The 12,856-nt window shown below is 41.3% G+C and overlaps 1 protein-coding gene across 2 annotated transcripts in view; it reads right to left on the bottom strand.

Annotated features, from left to right (window-relative positions):
• The window catches only part of ATXN10 (ataxin 10), a 64,074-nt gene that overhangs the window by 8,594 nt on the left and 42,624 nt on the right, over window positions 1-12,856 (bottom strand). For both annotated transcript variants that reach the window (XM_028728636.2, XM_077930797.1), the window contains one exon: window positions 3,559-3,622. In XM_028728636.2, the coding sequence (XP_028584469.2) occupies window positions 3,559-3,622 (64 nt within the window). The remainder of the gene's footprint in view (window positions 1-3,558; window positions 3,623-12,856) is intronic.

Below are 12,856 nucleotides of genomic sequence, written 5' to 3'. Positions count from 1 at the left end.
GTTTCATAAACCACAATTATACTAACCGTTGCCATGAGGTCAAAAGTATTTTGAATCTACCTCTGAGATGACTGTCAGACTGAATATAATGACAGAAAATGTTCTTCAAATGGGTATATGTAAAAATTAGCTCGCATTTATATTTTCAGTATTTTATCCAAACTAAAAGGTCTGTATGTGTGGATCAACCACCGCCATTGCAATAGGAGAGCATAAGAGAAACCACAGGTTTTCCTTTCACAAACGATGCCAATTTTGTCTCCTAAGTAGCCAGTTGAATGATCACCCAGAAAGGCAGCCCTGCTTTTTCCTCTCCAAATATTACTGACATTTTGGTCGCAAGAGGACTTGCCAAGCTGATGTTAACATAACACAGAAGCTTCACTATAAAGGTCTTTGGAGTCAAAGAGCCACTTATTTTCATCAAATGTTAAATGGCATATTATCATCAGAACCTTTTCTCACTACCTAACACAAGAACTGAATACAAGATCACTCAGACTACACTCCTGTAATTATCTGCTCTAAAGTAGTTCCAGGGACTCCTATGGGACTACTCTACAGTAAATGGCCCCTGTTTCTCCCTTCTAATGCTGGAGGAGTTTTCTTTTTAGAAGAGGTAATCCATTTGGTTGCAACATAAGCTGGTTGCAACATAAATGAAATATTTAAAAAATGCATTGCATTTAAAGTTTTACCAACATTTAACAGACAGACTGGGATGAACTGGTGGAATAAACACTGCACTGGAGGAAAGTAGGGCTCACTTTCTAACTCAAGTGAAAGCTTCCTTTGCACTCTGAGGCAAATTCATATAATTTGTGGCCCTCATAGTATCCAAACTGAATTCAGCTCAGTGCCTTTGGTCAGAAAGTTGGATAGTTTAGCCACTAGCCTCAATTGCTGCCATATGTAGAAAGCTGGGAGATCTGTTATTACTTATTTATAAATGCATTTATATACACTACCCTCTCAACAACAAAAAATCAAGGTGGTGTACAACAATATGTGTATAATAAAATATAAAAACCATGAAAAATAGAAATAAAATGACAGGCTAGTCAAAAGGTTTTAAACAACTGCATAGGCCTGTCAGAAGGAAAAAAAGGATTCAAGAGACATCTGGAAGTCAAGAAATGCCTGCCATATCTCTGCAGAAGAGGGCTCCATAGCATGGGACTGACGGTACAGGCAACCCCCCGTTTGCAAGGGGCTGCGTTCCAGGTTATTGCAAACATCAATAGTAAGGCATAAGCCCGTTCCACCCTGCCCCCTCCAACTGAATGCATGCAAAATGGTTGCTGCCTGCACTAAACACGGACTTCTGGCTGAGGCCTGTTGGGCATCTGAAAGAAGCTACCCATAGAAAAAATATTCGGTATCTACGGCGTATATTGCAATAACAGAATTCACAATGATGTAGGACTATGAATCAGTTTGAAATGTTAAATATTAACAAAAGTGTGTGGGTGCATACATATACGTATATGTATATGCATGTGTGAGAAAGGCAGAGATAAGAAATAATATTCTAATTCATACAAAGATGGTGCTTCTCCTTTTACTCCATCATTAGAATTTATTCACAAGCCATACTGGTAGTACCACACTATGTAACCAATACCACAAACCAATACCTCCATCCTTGTAGCATCTGAAGAGCAGTTAAACCTCTCTAAAGTGGCCACAAGAATTCTGTCCAGAGCTAAACCCAAAACAAATTTTGGGAACTCTCATATGTAAAAATGTGAAGATTTTTCAAGGAACTGCGTAAGAATTTTGAAAAAAACTCACTTCTGAGTAGTCCCCGGATTTCACTTTAAGCAACATTTGGGATAAATTTCAAGTGCAGCATTCAGATGAAGAACCAAAGAATTCTGAAGGAAGTCAATAAGACTCATGAGATTTCTCAGGATGATTTTGCTTATTTCCTCCATTTCTTTCATGCCCATGATTGTCTCTTACTGTTAATTTTCCCTTCCCTTTTATTCTGGGATTAATCCTAAATTTTTGTGATATCATTTTGAAGAATACAATGGATGCTAGGCTGAGGGCTTTACTGGCTAGTCATAATAATTAAATATTACACACAATATTTACAAGGCAGATTATTTACTGCATACTCACTTTCAAAAACAACCTCCTTTAACAAAGTTTAATAACCAACAGCCATCTTTCTTAGTGGTGGTTCCACTGGAATTTCTCCACCAGTCCTAACAACAGAAATATCTATTGTTCTTTCATCAGATAATACCAGATATACGAGTTGAAAATATTTTTTCCACTGGTCAGATTTAATAAGGTATGTAAAACTGATGAGCTGCTTACTAACTCATCTACCTGTTCATTTCAGCTGACTGGTCAGATGTCAGTTGAAGCAAAAGCTTCAAGACTAGCTACAATGACCAAATTTGGTTAGATTCCATTACAATCCGTAATCTAAAGTGACAACAATGATTCTGGGATATTCAGAAAGTTAGAGAACACGAGATAATGTTCAACCAGGCCCATTTGTTTTAAGACTAAAAATAATGTAGTTTCTCCACTTCAAAAGAGGCCATTTTTGTATTTAGTTAAAAGATTTAAACCTCTCTGTCAATTTGCTACCCCAGCCAAAAAAAAAACAGCCTCAGTGTTTTGTGTTTTACCCCCTCAAACTTGTTTGCATAGTATTCTGATCTCATAATACAGTACAACATAGACAGTCAAAAAACACACAGAAAAAGATTTAAAATATGCTATGCAAAATGAAAACCGATGGCCTTTTAATAAAAGTGTAATTATTCTTTTCGTGTTAAAAATTAAAATAAATATGACAATAACCCTTTTCTGATGCAAGCTATAATTTTTCCTAAAATAGGCAGTAGAAATTATAATGTAGGTTTAGTACTGGTGGTAAAAGGTTAACAAATGAGTATACCAGAACACTAGAGTCAGCGGTCAACTCTGACAACCTGGGATAGAATCCAGAGGAAGTTAAAATAGGCCAATGCTTATTCTATATACACTCCCACAAAGGTTCCACTGGATTCAATGGGACTTTCTTTTGAGTTGTTATGTATAGGATTGCCCTTTGGGCAGAATAATTCTACGCCAAGGTCTCACTGGATTGGAGTGGCAGGGACACCACTACATTCCAAACCCTGCCAGCTCACAACAGCCAGGATTGAAGGGAAGTTTCCTTGCTCTTTGTTTGTTTGTAGCTCTGGGAATGGCTGAATGACCCAAGGAGCGGACCTTCTATGGGATTTTGGATCCCAAGCTACCAGTGCTCTGCAACACCCTGTTTTGATGCTACATTGAACTATCAGTGGAAGAACTGGCTGTTGCTTCTTACTGACCACCGACCCACAAGTGGGCTAGGATTGTGCTATGTCTCTCTGAAGTCTTTACAACTGAAGTAATGTTTTCTCTAGACTGGAGTTTTAAGATACTTTGAGGCACAAGGACAACACACGTTATCCCCAAAGCATTCACATCTACAACCCCACCTCCAGCTCAAATTACGTCAGAAAAGGAGTAATTATTTATTAATTTAGAAATTTATTGAAAGGATACAAGGATTATTGTCATCAATGCTGCAGTTATCCAGGATCAATGGGATGCCATCTAGATCATAAACCTGTAAGAAAATAAAAAATATTTTATAAAATATTTCTCCTTGGTGGGTAAAAATACACAAACATAACCCATCCCTAAATGGATAGGTTTTGTATACATTTATGCAGCGAGAACCATGGTTAACTATGATGTATGTATTCAGACACAATGCCTAACAATTGGCCACAATCCAATATTTAAAACTAATGATGTGAAGCAGGTTTGGCAAGGTGTTGCATCTATACTCTTTAGGCCAGATTCAGTTAATGAGTTCTGTTAGAGGAATCCCATGCAAGGACTTCCATAGGAGAAGGGGGGGGGGGAAGGGTTGTTCTGTTTGCCCAGCCAAAATCCTTGCGTTGATAGCAAATTTACCACAACATGTGTTAAATTCTTCGCTTCTGAAGGGGTTCTGATGTGGAGGCCTCTCAAGCGTTCTAAGCCAACTCAAGCTGCTTTTGAAATGGCCAAATTTGAATTGGAATAAGTATCATATTTGTTGCAAACCCCTGCCATACACACTCTAGAAAATATGTTAATTCCAACAGTTCTTTTATTGTAGCCTATTTAATTTATTTATCTCGATACAGTGCTTAAGAGATTTTTTTTATATATTAAGCGGTTCAGAAATTAAATAATCACTCAATTTCAGATTAAACAATCTCAATGCATGCACAACTAAAACCAAACTTGCAACTTGTCAGGACTGGTCGTTGTCCTCTTCAGATCACCACACAAATGCTTCTTGTTCTTTTATAACTTTTTATTGCGTATTAACAAACTTTTAAACGATCCTTCTCTTTAACTATTCTTCCTCAGAGTCCCTTCTTTCAGATAACTTCTGAGCTCTGCTTCTCCGTGACCAGCCACTCTCAAAATGGTGAAGGCGCCATTGTTCCTTTCGCTTTCCCGCTCTTTTTCCTACCCTCCTGGCTAGAGCTGGCTTGTATCTCTCCTCCTCCGAATCTGAGCTAGAACTTAGCCCTGGCCTCTCCTGGGAACAGCCGGTCCCTCCCTCTTGTTCCTCTTGCTCTCTTCTGTTAGATTCACTGCTCTCCTCCCCCCCTTGGGGAATGCTTTCTCCCTCTGAGAAACTGGAAACTTCTAACTCTTCCCTGACACAACTCTCCAAAACATCACAATACACTATTTAAACTAGTCTCCTCCAACAAAAGTATAGCAATATACTTTTAAAACATTTGGATATGCCTAGGCATGCCAACTCTAGGTGCAAAGCTCTCTTTGACACAGTAATTACCAATTCTGACAGTTTTCATTCCAGAAAGTATACATCAGAAGTAAGTCAATTTCTAATGGAGAGCTGGGCAACAATGATAAGTGAACACTACAAGGGTTCGTTTCATTACATATAACAGGTCTAAGGATTCAGCATGTGATCTGCAGTGCTGTCAGTTTTAATATAAAAAACAAAGGCCATTCCCAACCCTCACTACTGTGGAATGGCTTTATTATTATTATTATTATTATTATTATTATTATTATTATTATTACTTAAGGTAAAGGTAAAGGGACCCCTGACAGTTAAGTCCAGACGCAAACGACTCTGGGATTGCGGTGCTCATCTTGCTTTACTGGCCAACGTTTGTCCGCTTCCGCAGACAGTTTTTCCGGGTGATGTGGCGAACTAGAGCAACGCACGGAAACGCTGTTTACCTTCCCGTGGAATGGTGCCTACTTATCTACTTGCACTGGCGTGCTTTCAAACTGCTAGGTTGGCAGGAGCTGGGACCGAGCAATGGGAGCTCACCCCGTCATGCAGATTCATACTGCTGACCTTCTGATCAGCAAGCCCAAGCGGCTTGCTGGTTGCTTGGGCTCGAAACAGTGGTGTAAACCACAGCGCCACCCGCGTCCCTTGTTATTACTTAATCATGAACCAAAACAATACCTCCCCACCACACGCTGGGGCAGGGCAGGGCTGTCATTAAATGCCTTCCACAATATACATATCACTCATAGCTACTATTCCCCGCCCCATTCCCATTTCCAATCAGACTACATATTACAGTGGTTTAGAGAATTAGTTCCCAGTCCAGAATCCTCCATTAAATTTCACTTCATCCGTGCCTTCACTGGGTGACCTTCTGCAGGCACCTCTCTCTCAGCCTTGGACTTCCCTGCTTGACTCAGGCCTTGGTCAGTCATGCATCGTGCCAAACTAGAGGGAGAGGAAAGGAGGCATGGGCAACTGTGTACAAACAAAAGTGTCTTTAAGAGACAAAAATTGTAGGATTTCTGCCCTGGGTTTACAAAGACAACTATAAACTGTGGCTTCCCTCTTGAAGCCTGTCACATGGACAAGCAGGGCCCCACAAAAAGGTGTTGTGCTGTATCTTGTAACTGAGGGCTTGGGGTGGAGGGACTTTGCAAAGACAGAAGTCCCTGCTCTAACTTCAGTTCCAGTTTTTCATGCCAAGTGAACCAGCCTGGACGTCCAATGAGCCACAGCAGCTTCCAGTTAGCCTGTTAGACTTTAGAGATGGGCAACCTGCTGTCATTAGCTTTATATGTGGGATATTGTCCCCACACAAAGGCAAGGTGCAAATCATGTCTAACCCAAAGAGAGATGGGGCATTTATTCCCTGCTGTTTAAAGATCTCAGAGCTTAGGGTACAGGCATGTTGGCTTATAATATATGGCACTGTGGCTTGTGGCAAACAAGTCTATTATTGGAAGCTACCACATCCTGCAAAACTGCTGAAATACTTGTGGCTCTTTTTCCCAGGACATACATATGCTGGAATGGCAAAGGCTCTGATGTGACATATACGTCCCATACGAGATGGATGGCGTAAGTAGCAGAGATTCTTTCCCAGCCACAGCAGGAAGCCCCATGCCCACCCATTGAAAGCAAAACTATGATCATTGCCTCTACCATACTTAAAAATTGCGTTGCTCTACTGACACTATGAAACATTTAAATATATACATATGAGGGGGAAACTTTTTCCCTCCTGCAAATGTAACGAGAATTTTGACCTTTTCCCTGCGAAGTCTATATATATTTAAAGTGTCATTCAATAAAAGTGGCTGTCTAGTGACACAATTGTATTAATGTCTTACAACAGATATCCCACTGAAATTTAAGCTGACTGTATTTATGTAAAATATTCGCATGTCATTAAGTTAAACAGAGCTCAATACACTCAAAACAAAGCTAGAAAATGAGTTCACACTCATTGAGTATATTGAGGACACCCTTCTTTTTCTTATTACTAACTTCCCCCATTCCTTAATCTCAATCTACTGCCCATCTTTCCCTCTACTCTCTTCTTCTTTTTACCTTGCTTGTCCTTTCATCAAGGAGTTCAAGGATGCTTATATGGTTACTTAGTCTTCCTTTTGGTTGCTACTATTGCATATGAAAATGTGTGTGTTAACTGCATTTACCTAATTAACATCATATCTAATCTTGCTCTCACATTGCGCTCATTCATTCTTTGAAAAAGCATTTTTTAAAACATAATTTACTCGTGTGGATTTAGAAAACTAGCTTCAGCTTACTGACTGCATAAACACTACCAACCCCATCTGAGATGAATGTGATGAGCATTATTACTGCAGCACAGTAACTGAACATGAACACTGGAAATCAGGGGTGCAGCACAGCTTACAAGGTAGCAAACCCTGACACAAAGCACGCGTTGGCCTTCCAGTTATCTAAGCCACTAAAGGACTGAGGTTCAGCAGGGATAAGATACTGTCCTGTTAGCTGGGGAAAGCAGCTGTTGGTTACAGCGAGACCTACCTGAATGATATTTCACTGTGTGGAATAACACTTATTTCTTATACTATGAAAAATAATACAATGAGATACATACATTCATGCATTAAAAATACATTTCATTTTTTTTTGGGGGGGGGAGTCAGCATTATCATCTGTAATGTTGTCAATAAGAGACTGGAGAAGTGACTTCTCAGGCTGCATTCACAAACAAAGAAAAAAAGATGTGCTCTTGAACTATATGCACCTTACAGTTTTGTATTATTTTGTTTACAACATTTCATATTTAATTTTCGTATTTGAAAAAAGAACTTGCTCTTTACACAGCTTCAAATGTTTTGTAATGAGAATGTAAGAACCTACCATTCCATGAATAATAATAATAATAATAATAATAATAATAATAATAATAATTTATTTACACCCCGCCCCAGCCACTCTGGGCGGCTTCCAACAGAATATTAAAATACAGTAGTCTATTAAACATTAAAAGCTTCCCTAAACAGGGCTGCCTTCAGAAGTCTTCTGAAAGTCTGGTAGTTGTTATTCTCTTTGACATCTGGTGGGAGGGCGTTCCACAGGGCAGGTGCCACTACTGAGAAGGCCCTCTGCCTGGTTCCCTGTAACTTGGCTTCTTGCAGCGAGTGAACCGCCAGAAGGCCCTCAGCACGGGACCTCAGTGTCCGGGCAGAATGATGGGGGTGGAGACACTCCTTCAGATATACTGGACCAAGGCTGTTTAGGGCTTTAAAGGTGAGCACCAACACTTTGAATTGTGCTTGGAAACGTACTGGGAGCCAATGTGGTCTTTCAAGACTGGTGTTATATGGTCTCGGCAGCCACTCCTAGACAACAGTCTAGCTGCCACATTCTGGATTAGTTGTAGCTTCCGGGTCACCTTCAAAGGTAGCCCCACATAGAGTGCATTGCAGTAGTCCAAGTGAGAGATAACCAGAGAATGCACCACTCTCGTGAGACAGTCCACGGGTAAGCTGATAAACAGCTGCCCTGGACACAGAACTGACCTGTGCCTCCATGGACAGCTGTGAGTCCAGAATGACTCCCAGGCTGCGCACCTGGTCCTTCAGGGGCACAGTTACCCCATTCAGGACCAGGGAGTCCTCCATACCCGCCCACCTCCTGTCCCCCCAAAACAGTACTTCTGTCTTGTCAGGATTCAACCTCAATCTGTTAGCCGCCATCCATCTTCCAACCGCCTCCAGACACTCACACAGGACCTTCACCGCCTTCACTGGTTCTGATTTGAAAGAGAGGTAGAGCTGGGTATCATCCGCATACTGATGAACCAAACCCCCTGATGATCTCTCCCAGCGGATGCATGTAGATGTTGAAAAGCATGGGGGAGAGGACAGAACCCTGAGGCACCCCACAAGTGAGAACCCAGGGGTCTGAACACTCATCCCCCACCACCACTTTCTGAACATGGCCCAGGAGGATGGAGCAGAACCATGGTATAACAGTGCCCCCAGCTCCCAGCCCCTCTAGACGGTCCAGAAGGATGTTTTGGCCGATGGTGTCAAAGGCCGCTGAGAGATCCAGCAGAACTAGGAAACAGCTCTCACCTTTGTCCCTAGCCCGCCGGAGATCATTGACCAGTGCAACCAAGGCAGTTTCAGTCCCATGATGAGGCCTGAATCCCGATTGGAAGGGATCCAAATGGTCCGCTTCTTCCAGGTGTGCCTGGAGTTGTTCGGCAACCACCCACTCAATCACCTTGCCCAAGAATGGAAGATTTGAGACTGGGCCACATCTAAATATGGTTTTTTAAGAAGCGGTTTGATAACCGCCTCTTTCAGTGGGTCTGGGAAGGCTCCCTCACAGAGAAAAGCATTCACCACCCTGCGAAGCCCATCACCCAGCTAGCTTTTATAAGCCAGGATGGGCAAGGATCAAGGAGACAGGTGGTTGGTTTCACTCGTCCAAGCAGCCTGTCCACATCCTCAGAGGTAACAGATTGGAACTGATCCCACGTAACTTGACTAGACAGGACTCTAGCACTATCCCGCCCCGGTCCTGCTCCCATGGTGGAATCTACCTCTTCCCGAATCTGAGCGACTTTATCTGCAAAAAAAAATTTCAAAATCACTGCAGGATGTAGTAGTAGGTGGTTCCACTAAATTGCGAACCACCTGAAAAAGTCTCCTGCTGCTGTTTTCTGCAGATGCAATAGAGGCGGTGAAGAAAGTCTTTTTTGCCGTCGCTACTGCCACTTGGTAGGCTTGACATTGAGCTCTAACCCGTGTCCGGTCAGCTTCAGAATGAGTTATCCACCACCGGCGCTCTAGCCGTCTCAGCGATTGTTTCATTGCCCTCAGATCCTTGGAAAACCATGGGGCTGGTGGGTCCCATGCAATCGGAGAGGGCGCTTTGAAGCCAAACAGTCAATAGCCCTGGTTAACTCCGCATTCCAGCGGGCCACCAGGGAATCAGCTGAAAGGCCATCAACATGGGATAAAGCATCCCCTACCACTCTCTGGAAACCATTTGGATCCATTAAGTGGCAGGGGCAGACCATCCGAATTGGTCCCACCTCCCTTCAGAGGGGAAGGGTCTTTAAAGTGTTCTTTAAATATAGCCATGAAAGCAGAATTATGCTGAACCTAAACTTGAGTAGCATAGTTTCTAAGAACTCTCTGTTATATATGATAATTCTTCTACGGAGTCAAAAAGATTTTCAGTGTAGAAAAATCATTACTTATAAAGCAGAACAATATAATTCTATATAAAATATTTGAGAAAAGAATGTCTAACTTTGAAGGGTCAACAGCCCTTTAGTTTTAATTTTACTGTTTAGCACATACAGTACTTAAGTGCCTTAGATAAGAATCAGGTCAACTTATGCAATCAACAGTACAGACACCTTACTTAATTTGTTTAAAATAGTGTTGAGATAAGAAAAGTTGAAGTGGTCTTTGTAAGGAGTGTATGTAATAGAAGATTTTTTTCTCTCTCTCTGCTGATCTCATGCTGAGGTTGCAATTCCCAAGATTCACTTGCAGACTGAAGCAGAGATCTCAGCACCACAACCACCCAAGTAGTGGCAACTTCCCAGAATGACACACCCTACATCCTATTGCAATTATGATTGGACTTTATTACAGTTTCCACAAGTGATCCACACACACACACACACATACACACACACTAACTGCAGTGTCATTGCTGAAAATATCTCTTATTTGACAGCTGGATGGTAACCTTTCATAAAAAAACTGATGGACTGCAACTTTAGTAATTTTTGCATTGCTTTTACATTTTCGTCGTTTTTATAAAGGAGGACCAAAAAAAGAGAGACCTGAACTATATGAAGGGAAATAGCTTCTTGGTCCTCCAAGATGAATGGATCTTACTTAAGTAGCATATACATATTAGTCAGGCTTTAATATGTTTAATATGTTTGTATAAACCTGTAACTTACTTTTGTGATTTATGCATCTATGAAATCTATATATTTACAACAAAGAATATACAATAACCAAGGTATGCAATGTTGTTGCATTACAGTATAGAGATGACTGGAGCCTCAAGCGTTTCTGAACAGGGCAACACATGAAGCAAACTATCACTAGATTATATGCCACTTTTTAATGTCAAAGTTAAAGCTACCCAGGTTTCATGGTGTGTTTGCTTTCTCTAGAAATCTGGCAGCCTAGCAAAAACCAAAACAATAAAACCCGGCAGTGTGTGAAACAGCACTGATTTTTCAAAATCAGAGAAAGAAATACAGTACATTTCTACCAATTACTTGCCCTAACTAATCTAGAAACTGATTTAATGCAAACCTTTAAAAATATTTCACTTCTTAAAAACCATTTCACTTTTTAATTGGGTTTCCTTTCTGCTACATCCACCAAACTGTTGGTCTAGAAAAAGAAAAATACTGCCCTACGACGTGGGCCCTATGGATTCATACACACACTTCTTTCTTAACATGTGATGATTAACAGTAGAATGTGTGGGCTCATTCCATTGGAAACCATTACGCTTGAGATCCTTGTGAGATCAGAGGCACAGCATTTCCCCCTTAAAAGATGCAGAAGGCTCTTTATGGATGGTGGTTGCAGGGATTGGGGGTGGGTAGGGGGAATGGAAATCTTGTCACCTGTTCAGAAACAGGAGAGGAAGACCCTGCCATGACTGCAGTGTGCTGCATTCTCCACAACATCTGAAACAAGAGATGTACATCCAGATCTACCTAGCCCTGGTGCCAAGAGGGATACAGTGTTTGCAGACTATGTTCAGCATCCTCCTCCTCTACTGATTAAACCCAGTTTGTGGATGCCAATCAAAAATGGACCAAAAGAAAAACCACCAAACAGTTTATCTGGGACTGCAATCCTCACCTTCCCTATGGCCCAAGTGACCTCTTGCACACATCTTTGCTGGAAATATGCCTGAAATCAGTGCTATTTTTCTAGAAAAAGAGGAACTCAACATGAATGCCTCCCTCATTCTCTGAGAATGGCAATGGCACCCACCTGATAGGTGCAGGAACTGAGTTCTAGTGAGTTCCAGTTGAAGAAAAAACCCTTGCCTGAAATACTTCTTACATGTACAATGCTGTCCCTATCATGGTCCTCCACCACCACCCAGCCATGAGACATCTAAATCAAGGTGAAGATCATTCGACACATTTCTGAACATTGAGGAAGACCCTGTTGCTCCACAACATATCATTCTGTGCATGCAAAGCATTAGCAAGCAGACCCCATGTGGGGAAGCAGTTCCTTCAGTGACAGGTTTCACTGATTCCTTAATTAGGCAATACAAACAAAAAAGAAAATCATTCCTGATCCTGCTACAGTTGTGTGCTACTAGCGGACATGGATGGGAATGGGTATTTCCAAAAAGGCACACCTGACCTGTTCAGAGGGACCCAGGTGAGCCTATGCAAAGGGACCAGTGATAAACATTTGTATCTGTATGCTTACACACATAAGTCACCCTTACAGAATGAGGGCTGAAGTGGATTTTACTGTGATGATGATGATGATGATGATGATGATAATGGTGGTGGTGATTACAGAGATTGTTTACAGGGTGTGTTTGACAGTTCAACCTTTCACTTAACAATTGTTAGTACTGTATGAGGTAATCCAAGAGGATTTCATAGTTTCACCTCTCCCCCCCCCCATAGGTTGGTTTTGAGAACAATTACTCCAGGCAAATACAAATCCCACTGGCAAATTAAAAGATCCTATAACAACATTATCAGTATAATTATGTCCATTTTCTCCACGTCTTTGAGACTCCACTCTCTAAAAGTTTCAATTTAAATCAACATTTGTTCAGCCTTTAGTTCCCTCAATACTTATACATCCAGAAATTAAATGAGGCAAGAGAACTGAAATCTAGCTAGACAGCTTGTTTTACAATTGACCATGTGTCCATCACAACCCCCTGCATCTTCCTGAATAAGAATGGAGACATTGTACAGGAATCCCCTCTTCACCTACAAAGTATCACTGTTAATTCAGCAAGATTCCCCTT

This window comes from Podarcis muralis, chromosome 6 (genome assembly GCF_964188315.1).
Source record: "Podarcis muralis chromosome 6, rPodMur119.hap1.1, whole genome shotgun sequence".
In the NCBI taxonomy this organism is placed as follows: Eukaryota; Metazoa; Chordata; class Lepidosauria; order Squamata; family Lacertidae; genus Podarcis; species Podarcis muralis.
The sequence above is the reverse complement of the archived record's forward strand: the minus strand, read 5'-3'. Positions and strand labels throughout refer to the sequence as shown.